This window comes from Pantherophis guttatus, chromosome 14, assembly GCF_059756535.1.
Source record: "Pantherophis guttatus breed Tessera chromosome 14, ASM5975653v1, whole genome shotgun sequence".
In the NCBI taxonomy this organism is placed as follows: Eukaryota; Metazoa; Chordata; class Lepidosauria; order Squamata; family Colubridae; genus Pantherophis; species Pantherophis guttatus.
The window spans coordinates 17,043,368-17,067,459 of record NC_142076.1 but is presented as its reverse complement, the minus strand read 5'-3'; the positions used below and the strand labels follow the sequence as shown (position 1 = coordinate 17,067,459).

Below are 24,092 nucleotides of genomic sequence, written 5' to 3'. Positions count from 1 at the left end.
ACGGGGAAAGGCAGATTCACTTCACAACCCTGTTACTAATTGAACAACGGCAGGGATTCACTTAGCAACGGTGATAAGAAAGGTCGTAAAACAGGACAACACTCACTGAACAAGTGTCTCACTTAGCAACGGGAATGTTGGCCTCAATTTTGGTTGTAAGTCGAGGACTGCTTGCACTTCCACCATAGAACCGTCTCCATATAAGGTACTATATACTATACTATAGTATAGTATATACTATACTATACTATACCCCCCCCCCCGTTTTTGAGATATTAGCTTTTTAATTGTTTAATGGGTTTTAGTCGTAAGGTTCTTAATTTTTCGGCCAAAGGATATAATTCTTTTAAATTTTTAACTTTTGTATTGGATGTTTTTTACTTGGCTGTGCACCGCCCTGAGTCCACCAGGAGAAGGACGGTATACAAATTTAAATTAAATAAATAAATAAATAAATAAATAAATAAATAAATAAATAAATAAATAAATAAATAAATAATAATACCATTCTATAAAGCCCTAGTAAGACCACACCTAGAGTACTGCATGAAGTTTTGGTCACCACACTATAAAAAAGATGTTGAGACTCTAGAAAAAGTGCAGAGAAGAGCAACCAGGATGATTAGGGGACTGGAGGCTAAAACGTATAAAGAACCGTTGCAGGAACTGGGCATGGCTGGTCGAGTGAGGAGAAGGACCAGGGGAGACACGATAGCAGTCTTCCAATATTTGAGGGGCTGCCACAGAGAGGAGGGAGTCAAGCTATTCTCCAAAGCACCCGAAGGCCAGACAAGGAATAATGGATGGAATCTGAACAAGGAGAGATTCAACCTAGAAAGAAGGAGAAATTTTCTGACAGTGAGAACCATCAACCCATGGAACAGAAGTTGCCTTCAGAAGTTGTGGGAGCTTCATCTCTGGAAGCTTTCAAGAAGAGATTGGACTGCCTTCTGTAAGAAATAGTGTTGGGACTCCTGCTTGGGCGGGGGGTTGGACTAGATGACCTATGAGGTCTCTTCCAACTCACTGATGGTGGCCCTTTAGTTCATTGTTGAGTGCAATTTTAGCTCTGGGATAAAAATTATTCCAAAGTCGTGTGGTCCAAGTTTTAATTGTTCCGTATCTTCTGCCAGAAGGCAACAGTCCAAAAAGATTGTAAGCAGGATTGGGAAGAGTTTCTGAGAATGTTATGCAACTTTCTCAAACAGCGAGATTCAAAGATGTCGTCCAGGGCTGGTAGCTGGAGTCCGATGATATTCTGGGCAGTTTTAATGATTCTCTGTAGAGCTTTTTTGTCTGCTACAGAGCTGCTCCCATACCATGCAAGAATGCCGTATGTCAGGACACTCTCAATGGTGCTGCAATAGTAGGACAGAAGGAAATGCTGAGATGGCCAAGGTTGGACATCCCTTTTGTAAGAGATGCTGGTGAGGAGGCTTCTATCCTTTGGTTGAATGAGACTGCAATGGGGGTTTGGTCTGATGCAGGGAGGGTCAACTTGGATCTGATGTCATTAAGCCAAGGAATGACTTGGGTTCGACCCCGGTCGTATCTTAAAAGATGGGAAAGAAAAGAGTGAGTTTCTATTGAGTTCATTAGGTATATCTTCTCCAATACAGTGACAATTATTTCCGAATCCTATTTCTCATCTCATCTAAATGGCGCAGGGAGACGCATATGGTTATTTTCCTCCTTCTGTTGTATATCCAATATGGATTCTCCACTTAGATGGCCTTTCAGGACTCACCTTCTGGGGGATCCACGCTGCAGCATCTGCCAAGGGAAGGGAAACAGGGAGTCCAAGACAAGCGGAAGGGAGATCTCACGTACGGCCTGTTTTTCCTAGAGCTGTTGCATATATTCTTGGCTCGGGCACAAGCATTTTTTTTTTTCCTTCCCTCCCAGGCATTTCGCTCGTTTCATATTCTGTTTGATTTTGAGTGCCAACCCGATGCCGGAGGAATGCTTTTGATATATGTTTCCTGGACTGGGGTTTTCTTTCTTTTTTTTTTCCCCCTTGCATTTCTTCCCTCTTTCTCTAGGGTGTTGTTTTCGGGATGGTTTTTATTTTTTTTATTTACATTCTTGATTCTTGGCACGTCTTTGTAAAAAAAAAGAAAAACTTTGTGGAACTGTCCAAACCATCTGAAGGGCTGCACACCTCAGCAGTGACAAAGAAGCCACATTGTTGTACAGATAGTCCTCGACATACGACCATAATTGAGCGCAAAATTTATGTATTATGTATTTTATTTATTTAGTTAGTTAATTTGTCAAACATGTACGAGATAACAGGAATACGTATAAACATGGATATGAACACATATCCATGTGTCACATGGTCACATGACTGTGGAGATGCTGTAGGGGTGAGGATCAGTTGTCAGTGCCTTTTTTTCTTCTTCTTCTCTTCCATTGCAACCGTCGCTAAACGAATGTAGTTCTTTTGGATGGCGTTCGTCCCTTCGGCTGCCCCGAACCGTCTTACGGTCATTAATTTTCCAAGGAAAAGGAGGATCATGTAAAGAAGTGATCACCTCTTCGTCAGCTTTACCCACGCAACGTGTGAGGAGTGCCCTCTAAATGATAAATACTCCATACCGTTTTAAGAAGCAATGAGATAACTTTATCGTCATTTTTTTTTTTTACTGTGAGCACACTGGCCCACATTAAAAATGAAATCCTGTTGCCTGCTCTCTCAAGGGAAAGTGTATATTTACCTAAACACATACATCATACATATACACATATTATATACATAAATATATATATATATATATACACCATGGATATCTATATAGAGGGAGGGGGGAGAGAGAGAGAGAGAGAGAGAGAGAAAGAGAGATCTACAGTAGTGGCCAAAATTGTGGAAACCTTTTGGGAAAAGTGTATTTTCTAAAACTAGCTAATAACACCACTTTTTTTATTGGAGTAGTACCATAAAATTATATATCAATGAAAAGATAATTTAATCAAAAATGCAATGCAATAACTTTTAAGAAGGATTTGCTATTAGAATAGCAGTTACAGTGTAAAGAAGAAAAGGGAAACAGGTAGAAAAAACGAGATATACAAAAATGATCACCATAGAAAAAACGGGATATGCAAAAATTATCACCATGTCAGTTAATACTTCATTGGGTAACCTTTAGCACGAATTAGGGACTTACAACGTCTTCCCATGGAGTGAACCAAGTCTTTTAATTCTGCAGCTGTTATCATGTGAAACCAAGATTGAAGGATGGCTTATATTAACTGGGTTTTATTGCTGGGTCGCTTCTGACTAACAAGTTTCTTTAGCCGGCTCCATAGATTTTTCCATTGGGTGAAGGTCTGGGCTACTCCCAGGCCATTCCAGCAGTGGAATAGGATTACATTGAAACTCCAAAAAAAAAGAAAGTAGTGTTATTATCCATCAAACCTCAACAATACACTTTTTCCCAAAAGGTTTCCACAATTTGGGCCACTAATGTAATCACTGTCCATTTTAAATACGTGGAGAAAAAAAGGAAACTTGAGAGTTCACTAGGTTGATGCTACATGGAATAAAACTGTGATTGATTCTAGATGTAATTAGAGAGCCAGAAGACGCAACGGCGGCTCCCTCTGGAGAAAAGCCCTTTTCCATTATGTATGGGCACAGTTTGCTCGCCACGGTAAGGATCGTCAGCCCTGACTGGCATCTCTAAGTTCTAACATCATGCAAATGATCCGCCGTCATTATTCTTCGGAGCATCGGCCGCTTTGGAATAATCAGTCCGAGGCTGTGACATTTCAAACTTTACCGACTTTTGCGTTGAACCTCAGAAGATGAGGCTACCACCTCTCATTAAAGAACGGGCAGGAGTAAGCATTACTAACCGTAGGGAGCCCTTTAGAAGGAACACTCTTCGCTGGTTTTCAAAGCACCTCTTTTAAGATGGTCTGACTTTTTTGTTTTTTTAATGCAGAACTGAATGGACGATTAAAACCAACGTGGGTAACATCATCCGTGCTAAAATAGCCCAAGAAAGTGAGCAAGGGGAAAAAAAAAAAGATATGCTGATACGTTGATGATTCGCTGATCATCATAGGCACTGATGATGTTACCTAGTTTGGTTGTGAAATGCCTACAAGAAAACAACCAAGCTCAGAGAGCCCCAAGAGCTCCAAACAGTCCTCTTCCATCTCTTTTTCTTTCTCCTCCTCTTCCTCCTTCTCCTCCAGTCTGCAAACCCCACTCCCTTATAGCATTGATGATAATACCTAGTTTGGTCGTGAAATCTCTACAAGAAAAGAACCAACCTCAGAGAGCACCAAGGACCCCACAGTTCAACTCTAAGCTTCTTCTCTTCTCTTCTCTTCTCTTCTCTTCTCTTCTCTTCTCTTCTCTTCTCTTCTCTTCTCTTCTCTTCTCCTCTCCTCTCCTCTCCTCTCCTCTCCTCTCCTCTTCCCTTCCCTTCCCTTCCCTTCTATTCTATTCTATTCCAGTTTCCTCTTCTCTTCTCTTCTCTTCTCTTCTCTTCTCTTCTCCTCTCCTCTTCTCTTCTCTTCTCTTCCCTTCCCTTCCCTTCCATTCTATTCTATTCTATTCTATTCTATTCCAGTTTCCTCTTCTCTTCTCTTCTCTTCTCTCCTCTCCTCTCCTCTCCTCTCCTCTCCTCTTCCCTTCCCCTCTTCCTCTTCCTCTTCCTCTTCCTCTTCCTCTTCTCTTCTCTTCTCTTCTCTTCCCTTCCCTTCCCTTCCCTTCTCTTCTATCAGTACTTGGGGAACTGCCTATCAGGGGTGTCCAAGCATGGGATGGAGGTACAGTGGTCCATTGCGACTCAGGTTCTCTCAAAGCTTGACAGGCAAAATCAAGCAAGCAAATGTCTATAAATTTCAAGAAAAATTGTCAGTCCTCAGATCTGGCCCTCATTTCAGAGGATTAGAACTGCAGAAAAAACAATGGCTACCAACCCACCTTTCATTGAGGACCTGTATACTGCACGAGTCAAAAAGAGGGCTGTGAAAATATTTACGGACCTCTCACATCCTGGACATAAATTGTTTCAACTCCTACCCTCAAAACGACGCTATAGGGCACTGCACATCAGAACAACTAGACACAAGGACAGTTTTTTCCCAAACGCCATCATTCTGCTTAACAACTAATTCCCTCAACTCCGTCAAACTATTCACTAAGTTTGCATTACTATTATTATTAATCTTCTCATCGTTCCTATCAGTCATCTCCTCCCTCTTAGGACTGTATGACTGTAACCTTGTTGCTGGTATCCTTACGATTTATATTGACTGTTTCCTAGTATGATTCGATTGCTTATTTGTACCCTATGACTATCATTAAGTGTTGTACCTTATGATTCTTAACGAATGTATCTTTTCCCTTTATGTACACTGAGAGCATATGCACCAAAGACAAATTCCTTGTGTGTCCAGTCAACACTTGGCCAATAAAGAATTCTATTTGCAAAGCTTGCTCACCATCTAGTGGCCTATGAAGATAATAAGATCGTAAAGATTTGCAAATCCTCTATATAGGCACCTTTTGACAATAGGAACTCAAGAACAGTTGATGTTTCCCCCTGTTAGCCAAAGAGAAGAATGGCTTTTGTCTGCTGTGAATAAAGTGAATATTCAAAACATATTCCCTGCTGCCTTAAATTCTATGTCAACAGAACAAGTAATTATTTTTGGGGGCGATTCTCAAATGAAACAAGGAGGCCTCAAACGTTCACATCTACTGTAATTACCGTGATGTTTTTTTCCTAAGTTCATCTTGAGCGAGAGCAGGAGAAAACAAGCGGTCAAAATAAATCAAGCATCTTCAATTCCATGTTTTCTCAAACAAAGCAACAACTTTTTGTTGGACATGCCAATTTTTGATACAACAAAAACTGTGTTTTTTTCTGGTGGATCAGCCTGTAGCTCGCACTGCCAGAAGGAATGTCCTGATTATCGCCGGTGCTTCCACAGTATTTGTAAGGACAAGACCTCAACAGCCATAAGGTTTATGGGTAATATATCTACACATAGAAGAGAATATTTGTAGGGCGGGATTGAATTGTGGAGTCCTGGATGCTCTCTGAGCATGGTGTGTTTTCTTGCAAACGTTTCATGACCCAGCTAGGGAACATCATCAGTGCTACAAGGGAGTGGGATTTGTGGAATGGAGGAAGAGGAGGAGGAAGGGAAGGAGGTGGAAGAGAACTGTGCAGTGCTTGGTGCTCTCTGAACTTGGTTGTTTTCTTGCAAACCTTTCATGACCCAACTAAGTAACAGCATCAGTGCTAGAAGGGAGTGGAGTGTGCAAAGAGGAGGAGGAGGGGGAGGAGAAGGATTGCCTTAAACTACACCCAGTTTAGGCCATAATTTTAGAACGTTGATTTTCAGATCTTGATTCTTGGTTATCTTCTCCTATTCTTTGTCTTCTACTCTCCTATCCTCTAATGCTCCCACATTAATTACCCACACTTTCTTCTTTTCAGCCACAGTTAAATCTTCTAGCGTGTTATGCACCCAGACTTTATCAGATTTAAATTATGAATGGTATCAATATCAGTAAATTTAAATTATTACTATTGATATAGATTCAAACAATGGACATGGGCACAGGGCCAAATAGCAGCTTTAACTCACTACGCTACAAATTTACCCGTTGCTGGCTGATTTCACCATAGATATACCACAAGCACTTAATTCAGCAATTTCACACACATTTGCCATCTGAATTAAAGATTTACTTTACGTGCCGCAAGGAGTTAGAGGTTTTAAATATTTTTTTTTTAAAAAATTAGGCTATTCCTCCAGAGACTCTTAAAAAACAATCAGAGCGATAAGATAAATTATTATTCAAGGGTGCATTTTAAATATACAAATACGATGTAAGTTATTCCCAAACGTTTCTGCATAAAATATCTTCCTGAGTTTCATTTAATCATCAAAACTGTGCTCACATCCGAAATTGTGAAATAAATAGCTTTTTCTCACATCCACGTTGTATTTCAAAACACAAAAGGCTGGCCTGTAAAACTCAAAAAAGGCAGCAGATTGTTTTAGTAAATTCTTTCTTACTGAGCTTTTAGCAATGTATGCAAGATGAAGGAGTAAACATTCCTCAGTGTTTTCGTTTCTGAACTAAACCCACTTGAAAGGAAAATGTAATTTTAGCACAGCTTTTTCTCAGTTGTGAATCTTTCTTAAAAAAAAAAAATTCTTTACTTAGCACAATGGATTTGTATGAAGTTAGTTTACTCTCTTGCTGGGCTATTTCTACTGTCTGCTTCTGGGGGGAGGGTGTTGGTTTCTTTGTTTGTTGGTTTGGTTTTTTGTTAAATATTTTCTCAACTTCAGATACTGCCCATCAACATTGGGGAATTTTCTATCACAACTATGGTACTACCACAACTTAAGAAGAGATTGGACAACCATTTATCTGAAATGGTACAGGGTTTCCTGTTTGAGCAGGGGGTTGGACTAGAAGACCTCCAAGGTCCCTTCCAACTCTTGTTATTCTATTCTATTCTATTCTATTCTATTCTATTCTATTCTATTCTATTCTATTCTAATTCTCCTCTCCTCTCCTCTCTTCTATTCTATTCTCTTCTCTTCTCTTCTATTCTATTCTATTCTATTCTATTTTCATTCTGAAGATCACAAATTGCGTGTGTGTATTTTTCTCTGATATATAATCCAGTTGCTTCACCTCATGCGCTATTTTCCCCCAGTGTCAAAATTGGGCTTTTTTACTGCCCAGTGATCTGGTTTGCACATAAATAACAATGAGATATGTTAGTTTTGGGGCTCGTGTCATATGGGAATCATATAAGTAGAGCTCAGCATTATAAACAGAGGTAGGTGTGTTTGTGTACACATGCATCTGTGTGGAGTGTGTGTCTGTATGTGTGTGTGCATATACTCATGTGTGCATATGTATATATACTCTATGTACACGTGTAAATCTATTATATCTATATCTATATCCATCCATCCATCTATCTATATATCTATTAACTATCTATCTATTAACTATCTATCTATATATTATCAATCTATCTATTAACTCTCTCTATATATATATATTTATCTGTGGTATCTATCATCTATCTATATCTATCTATCTATCTATCTATCTATCTATCTACTTACCTGTCGATTATCTATCTATATCTATCTATCTATTTATCTATCTATCTATCTATCTATCTATATCTATCTATATCTATCTATTTATCTATCTCTATCTCTATCTATCTATCTATAGGAAGGAAGGAAGGAAGGAAGGAAGGAAGGAAGGAAGGAAGGAAGGAAGGAAGGAAGGAAGGAAGGAAAAAGGAAGGAGGGAAGGATAATGGTGATACTGGTTAATAGTCCTTTTTTATAAGAACATACCAAAAATCCACAGTTTTTTTTCACATGGGGTGAAAAGAAGGAGTTTTTTTTTTAAAAAAAAATTGAATTCTTGAGAAATGAACCCTAAAACAGTTCACCATCCTAATTTAGGAGAACAAGTTAAGTAAGGAAATTGTCTTTGATCCTCAAAGGATTTCACTGGAGCGTCAAACAGAGGTCAAACAGAGAAGTGCCAATCACACCACAAGATAAGCTGAACGGACAGGACAGAGAACCAGTATAACTGCTCAACGGGAACCAATTGATAAATGGCCAGGATAGGAAACAACCTGAGAACTTTGCGTCAGAAATCGTTCAAGGAAGAAGGGCATGGGAGAAAATATATTAAATATATAACTCCTTTGGCCTGTGCCTACGTTCGACCTGTTGCTCTGTTGATTTATCGATTCTGCTTTCTTTGGTCTACAAGCGCTAAAACTTAGGTTCATGTGCCCACTAGGGGTGGGTTCTAATTTTTTTTACTACCGGTTCTGTGGGCGTGGCTTATTTTGTGGGCGTGGTTTGATGGTCATGTGACAAACAATTCTTTAGGATTTAGCAGAGGTACTGGTCTATCAGACTTTTAATTGCTTGCAGAGCTGTACCGGTCTACCCATTTGTTCTTGGAACATACCGGTCTACTCATTTGTTTTTGGAGCGCACTGATCTACCACCACACTGCCTTTTACCGCTGATCAGCTGTAGGGCGGCCCTTTGAAGCACCACGGCAAGAGTTGAAAAAGTTTTTTGCCGCTCTGCCACCACCGAGAGCATCGGAAATTGCTTTCAGGCAGCTTGGCCTCAATTGCCAATCTACCACCACCGAGCAGTTTACAAGGAGCGGATCGGTTCTAGCCGATCAGTTGGGAGGCTTCTTGGCTTCTCAATTTAAAGCCACGGTGTCTTTTTTTTTTTTTTTTTTTTGATTTATATGCCGCCCTTCTCTGGAGACTCAGGGCGGCTTACAATGCGCTAAGCAATAGCCTTCATACTTTTTGTATATATTTTATACAAAGTCAGCTTATTGCCCCCACAAACTGGGTCCTCAATTTACCTACCTTAGAAAGGATGGAAGGCTGAGTCAACCTTGAGCCTGGCGAGATTCGAACCTGCAGTAATTGCAGGCAGCTGGTCTTAATAACAGGGTGCTTTAGACCACTGTACTACCAAGGCTTGTTCCCCCCCCTCTTCTTTGTCAAGTGAGCCCTGATTTTTTCCTTCTAGCCGATCAGCTGGGAGTCGGGAGGCAGCGAATAGATTGAGGGCGGGGCCAGGCAGAGGTAGTATTTACCGGTTCTCCGAACTACTCAAAATTTCCACTACCGGTTCGCGAGAACTGTGTCCTCAGGGTCACTCGAGTAGTCCAAATGGGTGCGGAGCAGTGGTGAAATCCAATTTTTTTTACTACCGGTTCTGTGGGCGTGGCTTGGTGGGCGTGGCTTGGTGGGCATGGCAGGGGAAGGATACTGCAAAATCTCCATTCCCACCCCATTCTGGGGCCAGCCAGAGGTGGTATTTGCCGGTTCTCTGAACTACTCAAAATTTCTGCTATCGGTTCTCCAGAACCTGTCAGAACCTGCTGGATTTCACCCTCTTGTGTGGAGCCTTCTTGGAACTGCCGCAGATAAGCCTCCAAGCGGCCGCAACGACTCTCTAAAAAGGATGCAAATGACCAGCTCTGTCTGCAAGGAGTATCAATCCTTCCGTTCTTCCCCACCATCATCCAGTCAGAGCTGAAGAAGCTTCTTGGATGAGAAGCGAAACGTCTTCAAAAGAAAAAAAACGAGAAAGTCCAATTGCTTCTTGCAAAAAAAGCGCCTTTGGGATAGTTGTATCTTTTAGGAACTTTTAGGAACTGGTGAATGCACGGCAGAGGTTAGAGTCTAATTGTGGATTCTGTGATTGATCGTTCAGGCTGTTGGCCCCTCTGCAGGTGCAACGTGCAGCGTCCTTCACACTTGCTTGGTTCACAATGTTGAGAAAAGAAACACTTGAGCGCTCCGGACTGTACAAGCTGCTCACTTCTGAACGCACGATGTCTTTCCTGAAAAACACGGGGAGACAGAACGTCTCTCCGGAGCAGTCTGCTCACACGCATGACTCACTCGTAGATCAATGGCAAGTCCTCCACCGGGAAAACATATAGTTCACACACACACACACTCACACACACACAGACACTTTAGAAGCAACCGCAGCCCCGATAGACACTAGTGAAGAGAAAAGCAGGACCTCTCTTGCAGCTTCACAGCTAAATTTCCAAGTCAAGTTCAGCATGAGTTCCTAAGCAGCAACACAAATCGTTTTGTTGTTGTTATCGTTTTGGCAACCCACCACACAACCGGACTAGGATAAACCCCCAAGATTCCATAGCAGCTTTTGCAAAAAGACGAGAATCTCACCTGCTTAAAATGATCTCAAATACAGGTAGACCTCCACTTGCGACGGCAACTGAGCCCGACATTTCGATTGTCAAGGAAGACGTTTGTTAAGTGAGCTTTGCCCCGTTTTATGACCTTCCCTGCCCCTGTTGTTAAGTGAATCACGGCTGTTGATAAGTTAGTAACCCGGTTGTTAAGTGAATCTGGATTCCCCGTTGCCTTTGCTTGTCAGAAGGTCAGAAAAGGGGATCACAGGACCCCGGGACACTGCAACCGTCGTAAGTACATGCCAGTTGCCAGGTGTCTGAAATTTGATCAGGATGCTACAAAAGTCGCAAGTGTGAAAAACGGTCATACATTACATTTTTCAGTGCCGTTATAGCTTTGAAGGGTCACTAAACAAGCTGTTGTAAATCGAGGACTACCTGTATGATGAGGTAATCGCTTGGCTGCCCTTTAAAATCTTCCAGCATGTGGGTAAAACAGTCCCCTGGCTGAATTCAGATTAAGAGAGTTGGAAGGGACCTTGTAGGTCATCTAGTCCAACCCCATAACCCGAGCAGGAGACACGTTACACCAAGCCAGGGTTTGTGTAACTGTAATTTATTTATTTATTTAATCATGCCTGGCTGGTTGCAGAACAGATCACAGATAGATAGCCTAAATGCATCATAGTTTGTTGCATCTACGTAGCTCAATTTACAGCTGAACCAACGTACATCAACCGAGGTAACAGCAGTGGTGAAATCCAATTGTTTTTACTACCGATTCTGTGGGCGTGGCTTGGTGGGCGTGGCAGGGGAAGGATACTGTAAAATCTCCATTCCCTCCCCACTCCTGGGGGAAGGATACTGCAAAATCCCCATTCCCTCCCCACTCCTGGGGAAAGGATACTGCAAAATCCCCATTCCCTCTCCACTCCAGGGAAAGGATATTGCAAAATCTCCATTCCCTCCCCACTCCTGAGGGAAGGATACTGCAAAATCCCCATTCCCACCCCACTCCTGGGGAAAGATACTGCAAAATCTCCATTCCCACCCCACTCCTGGAGAAAGGATACTGCAAAATCCCTATTCCCTCTCCACTCCAGGGAAAGGATACTGCAAAATCTCCATTCCCATCCCACTCCTGGGGAAAGGATACTGCAAAATCCCCATTCCCTCTCCACTCCAGGGGAAGGATACTGCAAAATCTCCATTCTCTCTCCACTCCAGAGGAAGGATACTGCAAAATCTCCATTCCCACCCCACTCCTGGGGGAAGGATTCTGCAAAATCCCCACTCCCTCTCCACTCCAGGGGAAGGATACTGCAAAATCTCCATTCCCATCCCACTCTGGGGCCAGCCAGAGATGGTATTTGCCGGTTCTCCGAACTGCTCAAAATTTCCGCTACCGATTCTCCAGAACCTGTCAGGACCTGCTGGATTTCACCCTTGTCTTACGGTATATCACGCGAGAGATAAAGGAGTTGTGAGAACTCGGCCACCGAATTCAGGGATTTGGGGATTGCCACGAAGAAGGTTTTGCTGTCTGCAGCCTGACAAACAGGCTCCAGCAGCCGAGAGTTTCCGCTGCCACCATCATAAAACCTGTTTGCATTTCAGGTGGTTTCTGAGAAAAGCTAACACAAGGAGGCCTCTGGAATTTGTTCTTGATTGTCTCAACCCGGTTTGCAAACGTCAGAAACGGCATTCCTTTTTTTTTTTTTTCCTGCAAGATTTCTGGTTCATAGGCCAGTTAAAGGTAATCCTTGCAAGCCGGAAAGCTCTTTGAACCATCTCTGCCCACGATGCCTTTTTGCACACCATTGCTGGTTTGGCTTGGGTCTGGCTTGCCTCTCTGCCTTCAGGGGTAAGAAAACACAAGAGAGAAAAAAAAAACATCATTTTAGAGAAATAAAAAACATATACCAATCTCTCTCTGGACACATTGTATTCGGTTGTTTCAAGGGCTGGAGCATTTCCAGGTGGTTTGATAAATAAATAAATATATTCTGAGCATAAATAAACTGAAAAGACTGGAGGGAGAGGGAGGCTTCCAAAGTGCAGCCAATCCAATAGTTAATGCAATTAAATAATGCAATTTTTTAAAAAAACCAAATTGCAAACGAGGGAAGGTCCCAAAAAGACACCCCAAAAAGGGTTGTCTTTATTTTATTTTATTTTTTTTTATTTATTTTGATTTATATGCCGCCCTTCTCCGGAGACTCAGGGCGGCTTACAATGCGTTAAGCAATATTCATAAAGCTGAAGAGGGGGGGAGGGTTTTTTAACCCTTTTCCCCGGGCACTGCCCAAAATGTACCCCCCTCTCTCACACACACACACACACACCTTTTCACAAGTTGTATTGTGCACACACACACAAAAACACCCATTCCCTATCTATCCAAACCGGTTGCCTTCCTAAGGTATCTTAGCATTTTAAAAACTCCACTAGAGGGCAGCACCTCTCCTGAAAGTGCGGTCCCTTTTGGAAAAGATGCCAAAGGCGGGCATCTCCTGGTGGCCTCCTTTCCGCCTGTCTCAATAATACACCCTTTGCCCGGCTTAGTCCACCAGCTTGGGCTCCTGTCTTCGCCCAAGAAGAGGAAAAAGAAGAAGAAGAGGAGAGGGGGGGGAAAAAGGAGGGGAAAGGAGAGGGGGGAAAAAAAGGAGGAGAAAAAAAAAAGTGACGGAATCCACATTTCTCCTCAGGGAGGCCCGGCGGCCGGGCTCTTCCCTCTGAGGGGACGCCCCTCCCTCCGCGAGAGAAAGAGAGAAAAGCCTCGCCCGGCTCCGCCCACCCCGCCTCGCCTCGCCTCACCTCAGGGGTGGGCGGGGCCCGCGCGCGCCGAGGGAACCGCCCGCCCCCCGGCCTCCCCTCCCTCCGCTGAGGTGGCCGGTTCCGCAAGTTTGACAGTTGGCGCGGAGGGCGCCGCCGAGGAAGGAGGGTCTTTGCGTCGCTCCGCGATTCAAGTTCCCCCCCCTCCCCAAAAAAACCCGCCGCAGCCGCTTCACACGTCCCGAGGGGATCCCAGGCACCCGTCTGCCCGCCCGGAGCCACCTAGCCCGCCGCTTTCGCCTCCCTTTGGCCGCCGCCGTCATGTCTCGGGGTCCCGAAGAAGTCAATAAGCTGACCGAAAGCACTTATAAGGTGAGTTGGGGGGGGGGCGAGAGGGGAGGGAGGGGGGGACTCCAGCTCTCCCACCCCCCAAAAGCTGGGCTTCTTCCCCCTCGAGGGGAAAAAGGGACAACCTCCCTCCCCAATGCAACCAGGAGAGGATTTTCCTCTCCCTCTCCCCACCCAATGCCTGACTCAATGCAAACTTAATTATTACTTTTTTTTTTTTGCTCTTTTATGGGCTGGGAAGATTGCAAAGCAAAACTTCTGTTTTGGGCTGCTTTCGTGGGAGTTTCGACTTTTTTTTTTCTTTCTTTTTTTTTAAAAAAAAAAGTCATTTCTTGCATTGCTCCTTTAAAGAGAAAAGTCTGTCCTTGGCTGCTTTCGTGGGATTTTTTTTTTTTTAAAAAAAAACAAACCCGATCACTTCTTGGATTTGCTCCTTTTCTAAAAAATTATATATATGATGTGTGTATATATATATGTATAACATATATATATATATATATATATATATATATATATATATATATATATATATATATATACACACACACACATACATATATATATATATATACACACACACACACACATATATACATACACACACACACACACACACACACATATATATATATATATACATATATACATATATAGAAAGACTTCTTTAAAAAAAATGACAGGAGGGAGGAATCCACAGACAGAAATACATATATATATATTAGATTATATATATATATAAAGTTAAAATCTTGGATGTTTTCCCGCGTCATTAAAAGTCTGTTAGTTGAAATGCTTAAAATCCTGGCTAAAATCCCAGTTTAAGATCCTCCAAGATCCCAACAAAACACTTTGTAAGATCTTTTGAAACTCTGGCTAAAATCCTAAACAACACTTTAAAAGTTTTCTTTTTGGCAATGTTTAGACAAGCTCTCTAATTTGTCATCATCGGGCCCCTACTTTCAGTTTAGAAGTATATATATTTGTGTGTTTGTGTGTGTGTAGTGTATGTATATGTATATATGTATATTATATATATACATATATATATTAGATTATATATATTTATAGATTATATATATTTCTATCCGTGGATTCCTCCCTCCTGTCTTTTTTTAAAAAAACAAAAAGTCTTTTCTTGCAGTGCTACTTTTTTTACAACAAAAGTTCTGTCTGTAACTGCTTTCATGTGATTTTTTTTTTCTTTATATATATATTTATATATGTGTGTTGAATTGCTACTTTAAAATAAACATTTCCCAGGCTGTCTTCCTGTGATTTCCAAACCCGCCCCCTCTCTTTTGTGTCATTTTATTTTTTTCAAAGTCCTTTCTTGCTTTGCTCCTTTTTAAAGCAGTGATAGACATTTTTTTTTTTTTTTAAAAGGGAGCAGTTCCAGAAATGATTTTAAATAGAGAGAAAAGTTACAGGAAAGCACATTTTTAATGTGTCTTAAAAAAAAAAAAAAGTCAGTGGCTATTTGTTTACAGTTATTGCTGTATTGCTTTTTGTTGGCTACTTGGTGGGGGGGGGGTCAGGGTATACTTTTCATTGTTTAATATTGGGGGTTATGCAATATTTTTTATTATTTCCTGCTCTCATTTTGGATTTGCTGATCTTGTTTCTTATGGATTGCTTATTGGTTTTGTAAGGATGGCTGTTTACTTTTATAGGTAGTTCGAGATTGTGCTGATGAAAATAGATGTGCTTTTTAGGGTGTGTCTGTGTGTTGTTTCTTTTGTGAGTCCTTTTTCCCTTTCTCACAACGTTCAGAAAGTGAGTCGAAGGCTAGACAACTTCCTCAATTAGATGCAGATTGGACTACAGTTCCCCCGTTGGCTTTTAGCTGGAGGAGATGGGAGTTGTAGCTGACTGAGGATGATGGGAATTTGGGAGTTGTAGTCTGACACACCTGAGCTGTGCTGATTTACAGTTGAAATGATTTATAAGCAAGCAAGTCAGGAAAATCACCAACTGGGAGGGGGGGGGGAAATCCAGATTTATTCAGTGAACTAAACGAGCCGAAGTTCTGCACATGTTCAGAAGCCCATGTTCTTTTTTTTTAAAAAAAGAATTGCTCCTGATGGAGGAAAAACAAAATCAAGATATATTCAGGATGCTCCATCGCTGGAAGTTTTCAAGAAAACAGAGCAGAGAGGTCTTCAAACTTGGCAGCTTTAAGACTTGTGGACTTCAACTCCCAGAATTCTCCAGCCTGGAGAATTCTGGGAGTTGAAGTCCACAAGTCTTAAAGCTGCCAAGTTTGAGGGCCCCTGACCTAGAGTCAATGCTGGCTGGGGAATTCTGGGAGTTGAAGTCCACAAGTCTTAAAGCTGCCAAGTTTGAGGACCCCTGACCTAGAGTCAATGCTGGCTGGGGAATTCTGGGAGTTGAAGTCCACAAGTCTTAAAGCTGCCAAGTTTGAGGACCCCTGACCTAGAGTCAATGCTGGCTGGGGAATTCTGGGAGTTGAAGTCCACAAGTCTTAAAGCTGCCAAGTTTGAGGACCCCTGACCTAGAGTCAATGCTGGCTGGAGAATTCTGGGAGTTGAAGTCCACAAGTCTTAAAGCTGCCAAGTTTGAGGACCCCTGACCTAGAGTCAATGCTGGCTGGAGAATTCTGGGAGTTGAAGTCCATAAGTCTTAAAGCTGCCAAGTTTGAGGACCCCTGACCTAGAGTCAATGCTGGCTAGGGAATTCTGGGAGTTGAAGTCCACACATCTTAAAGTCACCAAGGTTGAAAAACATCGCCTTAGCCTTGTGTTTAAGCCAAGCCATTGTACCAAGCTACCTTCCCTTGTTTTTATCAGAGTTCTTTTGGCTTTACCTAGAAGCAAGGCAAGCCCTCAATGACCCTACAAAGGTTAAATTCTGAGGAAAAAAAAAACAAGAGGAGCATTTTATCCTGACAGGTCCCAAGGTCAGAAGAAGGAACTTGGATTAAAACCAAGTAAACAGGCCTGCCTTATTATTTATGAACAGAATTACCACAGAAATCTTGCCACCATTTTGCAACTGGCAAAAATCCTGCTGTTTCGCTATCCGTTCTCGGTAGCTGTCAAGGACACTTATATATTTATTTATTTATTGGTTCGATTTATATTCTGCCCTTTCTCCAGAGACTCAGGGCGGTTAACAATGCTTTAAGCAATAGCCTTCATACTTTTGTATATACCTGCTTAGTAGGGCTTTCGGGCCCCCCTAAGCGGTGTTCTTTTTTATACAAAGTCAGCTTATTGCCCCCACAATCCGGGGCCTCATTTTACCTACCTCGGAAGGATGGAAGGCTGAGTCAACCTTGAGCCTGGTGAGATTTGAACTCGCAGTAATTGCAGGCAACTGGTGTTACTTAACAGCACTTTAGTCCACTGCGCCACCAAGGGATAGCTACCAACAAGCAGACTTGGGGGACTCGACAAAAGATGCTTTCACCGTCTTTGCAGATTCCAGGTGGGGAAAAGGTTGGCCTAAATGGCATGATGGCGAACGCACCCATGATGGTGGCACGCAGAGCCCTCTCAGTGGGCACGCGTGCCGTCGCCAGCTGCGTTTCTGGTTTCCAGCACACGCATGCATGCCCGCCAGCTGGTCTTCGCATACCCCAGAGTGCCAGAAATCTGAAAATCGGCTGGCCGGCGTGCATGCGCGTGCCGGCCACGCTCTGGAAACCCGAAGACCACCTGGTCTTCAGGTGTCCGGGGCTCTGGCGCACGTTTCAGTTTGGGCACTTGGTGCCGAAAAGGTTGGCCATCACCGGCCTAGATGATCTTTGAAGTCGTTTCTCATTACTCGGTGGCAGAGTGTTCTCTTCACATCCGACTTAGGTGCAGATGCACATGTGAACATAAACAGACTCTGGGTCTAAATTAAAGTCAGTGACAGTAACAGTAACAGAGTTGGAAGGGACCTTGGAGGTCATCTAGTCCAACCCCCTGCTCACGCAGGAGACCTGTACTAGGGATTCGAACTGCCAAACTGCCAACCTTTCTGATCGACAAGCTCAGTGCCTTAGCCACTGAGCCACCTAATCAAGTCCTGTCACCTTGGCTGGTAGTGGATGAAAAGCCATTTTTGAGTATTGTATAGGTAGTTCTCAACTTACAACCACTGTTTTTTTTTTTTTTTTTTAATTTGATTTATATGCCGCCCTTCTCCGGAGACTCAGGGCGGCTTACAATGCGCTAAGCAATAGCCTTCATTCTTTTGTATATTTATACAAAGTCAGCTGATTGCCCCCACAAACTGGGTCCTCAATTTACCTACCTTAGAAAGGATGGAAGACTGAGTCAACCTTGAGCCTCGGGAGATTCGAACTTACAGTAATTGCAGGCAGCTGTTCTTAATAACAGGGTGCTTTAGACCACTGTACTACCAAGGCTCTTGGTTTGAAGTTATGACGGCCCTGGAAAAAAAAGAAGACGACTTATAACCAACCGGTCCTTGCCCCACTGCAGCATCCCCATGGTTACACGATCACAATTTATGACTTTCCCACCCAGTGTCCTACAAGCAAAGTACTATGGGGGAGAGCCAGATTCCCTTACTAACCGTGTAATTTACTAAACAACTGTAGTGATTTGCTTAAACGCCGCGGCAAAAAGTCATAAAATCAGGTATGGCTCACTTAACAACCCTCTTGCTTAGCAGTGAAAATTCTGGGCCTCCCCCGATTGTTGTGTACTGCCTGCATTGCTTGTGATGCTCGTTTTTAACTGGCGCTTAGAACTAAGACTACTCTCTACGCAAACCATCCATGTCTGAAAACATGGCAAACAAACCGGGATTTGGCCTTTGACTCCAGCCAGAAGTTTCTTACCCCAAAACCACACTTTTGGCTGTCTCACCTCAACGCCTTCGGCAGCCCAGCCCTTTCCGTCCAGCTTGCCTGATCTCAACTCTTTTCACTTTGGTTTCAAATTCTCCTCCATCTCTGGGACCTGCCCCTTTTCTTGCAGATTTTTTTTTAAAAAACCCTTAAGCTTTATCCGCCTGAAAAACCAGCAACGGGATCTGGGCCCCGTCCTGTGACTTGTGAGTCAGCCCCCTTTTCCCATGCCTTGTTGGCTTCCTTGGCCAAAAAAAAAAAGAAAGAAAAGAAAGTCTGATTCACTCACACCGCCGGGTGTGTTTATTTGGCAGAAGAGAGGCATGAGGTTTCCACTTTGGGTGGGGTTAGGGAAAGTCACCTGCGTATTCCGATCGCAAAACCCCACCATCCATCTGGGGGTGGGGATGGGAGACGGCTTCGACCTAACCTTGGTGGGGTTCAAACAGGAAATTCTAATTGACGGAAAGGGACTATATGGGGAATGGAACATAGAAATTATTCCAGATAAAGACGGGTGGGTCGGCCCGATAAAAACAGCTTACATCTCATCAATATAATTAGTTGGAGATACGAGCGTAAGAAAACAATATGGATGATTCTTTACCGCCTATATGACACAAAGGAGACTGTATGTTTACTCAGAAAGGGAAGTGGTGCTAATGCTTTTATAATCTATCGAATGAGGTGTGGTCACAGTAGTCCTGCTTAACAAATAGCCACCTGAGTTACAAGTCTCCACTTTTTATAAGAGCTGGTATGTTCTCTAGGATAATGAAATGCTTTCATTATATGAAAAGCCCCCCAAAAGCTCCAACTTTTAGCATTAACAGAATGTCTCACCTGTGTTGGAAAGTCTTCTAGAGCAGAGGTGGGCAAATGTGGCCCTTTTACAACCTGTGGATTCAACTCCCAGAATTCCTGAGACAGCCAAGCTGTCTCAGGAATTATGGGAGTTGAAGTCCACAGGTTGTAAAAGGGCCACATTTGCCCACCCCTGTTCAAAAGTATTTTTTTATTATTTATTTTATTTATTTATTTATTTATTTTATTTATTTATTTTTATTTAATTTGATTTATATGCCGCCCTTCTCCGGAGACTCAGGGCGGCTTACAGTGCGTTAAGCAATAAGCAATAGCCTTCATACTTTTGTATATTTATACAAAGTCAGCTTATTGCCCCCACAAACTGGGTCCTCATTTAACCTACCTTAGAAAGGATGGAAGGCTGAGTCAACCTTGAGCCTTGGAGAGATTCGAACCAGCAGTAAATTGCAGGCAGCTGTGTTAATAACAGGGTGCTTTAAACCACTGTAGTACCAAGGCTCTGTATTAAATTATTAAATTTCTAGACCAACCATTTCACTTTTTTCTTTTTTTTTTTTTGCTTTAATTTATATGCCGCCCTTCTCCGGAGACTCAGGGCGGCTTACAATGCGTTAAGCAATAGCCTTCATACTTTTGTATATTTATACAAAGTCAGCTTATTGCCTCCACAATCTGGGTCCTCATTTTACCTACCTTAGAAAGGATGGAAGGCTGAGTCAACCTTGCGCCTGGTGAGATTCGAACTTGCAGTAATTGCAAGCAGCAGATGTTAATAACAGTTAATAACAGTGCTTTAGCCCACTGTACTACCAAGACTCTTAAGGGACTTTAGGCGATTTTGCAACAGCTTTATAAAAAAATCATATAAATACATAAAGCATAGCTTAAAAACAAGTTGAAACTTAGAAGTAAAAATAAACCGGGTTAAAAATGTAAAGGCTAGGAGGTTAAGAAGGAATAGGGGTGCCCTCAGGCCACCAGACATCCCGATGGTTGCATCAAAGTTTTAGGCCCCCATCTTGGTTGCATCATACTTCTAGGCCCCGATGCTAATTGGCAAAACCAGGTCTTAACACTCTTCCAGAAAACCAGAAGAATGGAGACTTGCTTCACCTCTGGTGCTAAGATGTCCCATAGGGCTGGGGCAGCAGCTGAGGATGTCCTCCTAGACAGTTGACCGAGGAGATACGCAGCATGCCTTCCTTGGGTTGACTTATTCTCCAAAGCACCTGAGAGCAAGACAAGAAGTAATGGATGGAAGCTTAACAACGAAAGATCCAACCTAGAATTAAGAAGAAATGTCCTGTCCGTGAGAACAATCCTTCCGTGGAACAACTTGCCTCCAGAAGTTGTAGCTGCTCCATCACTGGTGGTTTTCAAGAAGAGACTGGACCGCCATTTGTCCGGAAGGATATAAGATCTCCTCCTTAAGCAGGAGGTTTGACTAGAAGTCCTCTGAGGCCCCTTCCAACTCTGTAATTATATTCAGCTTGACTGGGTAGAACAGGTCAATGGGTTTGGGATCCTGTTTCAGGCCAATAAACGGTTTTAAAAGTGACTGGGACCCAAAAGTAGGGGTTGATCTGATCAAAGGAAGAAGGAAAGTATCCTCAACCTTCTCAAAACAAATAAAGAGAGTAGGCACTTGTATCTGCACATAGAAATCTCCAGTTACTGGCATACAATCTAAGTATCTCTTAGGCGTGAGGCCAGAAATAAGGACTTTGATAGCGTGGGAAGAGCACTTATAAAGGCAAGTGTTTCTGAGCACCTCCCTAAGCCAACCGGTGGGGCTACTGAGAAGAAGGAAAGTGCTTGTTCTACAAAGAGAAAGTTGGGGAGAATAGACCATCAAAGGGGCTTAGTTTTCTTCAACCTGGGCAACTCTTAAGATGAGTGGACTTCAACTCCCAGAATTCCCCAGCCAGTTCAAGCCAATGACACGCTTAACTCTGCCTGCTCTTCTGCAGAGAGCCACTAGATGGCCTAAGAGGGCTACAGAAAGAATCAACTCTGCTGCCATCTAGTGGCAACCCGGATCCTTTTTAATAGCCTTCTGTTAAAGGGCAATTCCGTCCAGCTTGAAGAGACTACTCTATCTGTAGCTCCGGGGTTGAACTATGGGGTCCTGGCAATTTCAAAATTTTTTACTACTGGTTCTGTGGGCGTGGCTTGGTGGGCGTGGCATGGCTTGGTGGGCGTGGCAGGGGAAGGATACTGTAAAATCTCCATTCCCACTCCACTCCGGGGGAAGAATACTGCAAAATCCCCATTTCCTCCCGATCAGCTGGGACTCGGGAGGCAGAGAATAGATGGGGGCAGGGCCAGTCAGAATTTTTACTACCGGTTCTCCGAACTACTCAAAATTTCCGCTACCGGTTCTCTAGAACTGGTCAGAACCTGCTGAAACCCACCTCTGGGTCCTAGGTGCTCCCTGAGCTCAGTTGTTTCCTTGTAGACGTTTCACTACCCAACTAAGTAGCATCATCAGTGCTAGAAGGAAGTGGGGTTTGCAGAGAGGAGGAGAAGCAGATTGGTGCTGTCTGAGCTTGGTTGTATTTTTTTTTTTTTTGAGACTTTTGATTACCCAACTAGGTAACATTGTCAGTACCTAACGATGACCATCACTGTCAAAGCAACCATCAACACACATCCCAGCACTGATAATGTTATCTAGTCGGGTAAGGAAACGTCTGCAAGTCGACCACCAAACTCGGAATGCATCAAGGACTGAATGAACAGGTTTCCTATTGCCCTTGAGACGTGTGAGAGTTGATCCATTAGTGCCACTCAAAGAGTGTATGAAAAAAAAGTAAGCGGTTGGGCGGGGCCCTTAAAATAATGGATTATGTTCATTTGCTTTGGCTCTAAGCCCCAGAGCAAGATAACCAGGCGCATATCCCTAGGCGACAAAGGGCAGAAACTACACACAATTTCAGGATCTTGGAATCTGCTCTGTCCTTCCCATCAGTGGCATGTTTACAGGTAAGTCCTCGACTTAGGACCGCAACTGAGCCCGAAGTTTATGTTGCTAAGGGGGGGAGACCTTTGTTAAGTGAGTTTTGCCCCGTTTTATGACCTTTCTTGCCACGGCGGTTAAGTGAATCACTGCAGAAAGTCTTATCAAAATTCAAGCGCCAGTCGTAGCTCCCTTCCTTCAGCACCGCCGTAACGTGAAACAATTGCGGAACCAATGGTCACAACTCAAGGACTACCTGTATTATAAAAAAATATTCATTTTTATGTGTTTCATTTTATCCCACCTTTATTATTATTTTTAATAAACAAGAAGAAGAAGTCCAGACTTCTGGAAATTCCCACCGTTGGGAAACCCTATTCTAGCTTTTTTTTTCTGATGACTGCAGGGCTGCTTTTAAGCAACAACGTCTCCAGAAAAATCTAAGTATTTTTCCTCTTCACCTTTCAATAACCTCTTCTGTCAACTTGCTCAGGCAAACCTTCTTAGGGTATTGGGCCCTTGTTTATTTCTGGATTTACGTTTCATTGCCTTGTTGACCCAAGCCAACATTCAGTCTCAACCTCTGCTAATTCTGCAGGCCAAACTACGATGCAAAAATAAAAAGTCAGAAGGAACTCTGCGGATTCTGGAGACTAAATTTACTTTGGAGATCTGTCAGATGTCAGGATCTCTAGAACAGGGGTCACCAACCTTTCGGACCTCAGGGACCACTAAATTCATAATTTTAAATCCCACGGACAACTAATATGATCTGCATAATGACCAGTGGGGTGGGAGTGGCTAGGTGGTCATATGATTGGGTGGGCGTGGCCAACTCGATGTCACTCACATTTCCAAGCAGAGGGAAGACCTGTGGGAGTGCAAAATTTTGGCCACCATTGTGGTCATAAATCAAGGACTATCTGTATGCATTTATCGAGGGGTCCTGCAAAATCTGTCAGCATTGGGGTGGGGTTATATTGAAGCTGCAATCTTGCAAACATTCTCATATGTTCTGAAGTGGCGTTTGGCCTCCCCACGAGCTGTCTAATCTTTCACCGACCCCAATGATGAAGTTGCCCGAAACAGAAATATAACCTTCTCCTTTGCAGTTTTATATTGCATTATTTAAGAAGGCTCTGTGGTCCTTCCCTCCTCCTTTCCATCCTCTGACAGTAATCAAGGCCCTTGTGCTTTGATCAGGGTGGATAAAAATCGGTGATTTTTTTAAAAAAAATAACTTAAAAATCTGATTTTTTTTTTTAATATTTAAATCGGATTTTTTTTTAAATGAAATTTATTTTAATAAAATGCTTTTGGAGTAAAGATCTATCTTAAAGATCGTTTTCTGTTTAAGATACATTCATAATTCAGTTTATTCAGCATGAAACGGAGATGAGTTATGGAGCATGAGGCTGCAGATTTTGCAATATTGAGGCTGTCGGTGAGTCAACAGCGGGTCAGAGGAGGAGCCGTTGCGGGACAGAGATGACGGTTGCTCCTTAAAAATTATGATTTAAATCGAGTGGATTTAAATCAAGCCTTTTTCCTAGTGATTTAAACCGTGATTTAAATCGTCGAATCAAGTCGATTTAAATCAAATCCACCCTGGCTTCGATTGC

The 24,092-nt window shown here is 42.8% G+C and overlaps 1 protein-coding gene across 2 annotated transcripts in view; it reads left to right on the top strand.

Moving 5' to 3' along the window:
- Nucleotides 1–13,548: 13,548 nt before the first annotated feature.
- BAIAP2L1 (BAR/IMD domain containing adaptor protein 2 like 1) overlaps nucleotides 13,549–24,092 on the top strand; it is a 50,428-nt gene continuing 39,884 nt past the window's right edge. For both annotated transcript variants that reach the window (XM_060692858.2, XM_060692857.2), the window contains exon 1: nucleotides 13,549–13,885. In XM_060692858.2, coding sequence (XP_060548841.2) covers nucleotides 13,835–13,885 — 51 coding nt within the window. In that variant the 5' untranslated portion in view covers nucleotides 13,549–13,834. The remainder of the gene's footprint in view (nucleotides 13,886–24,092) is intronic.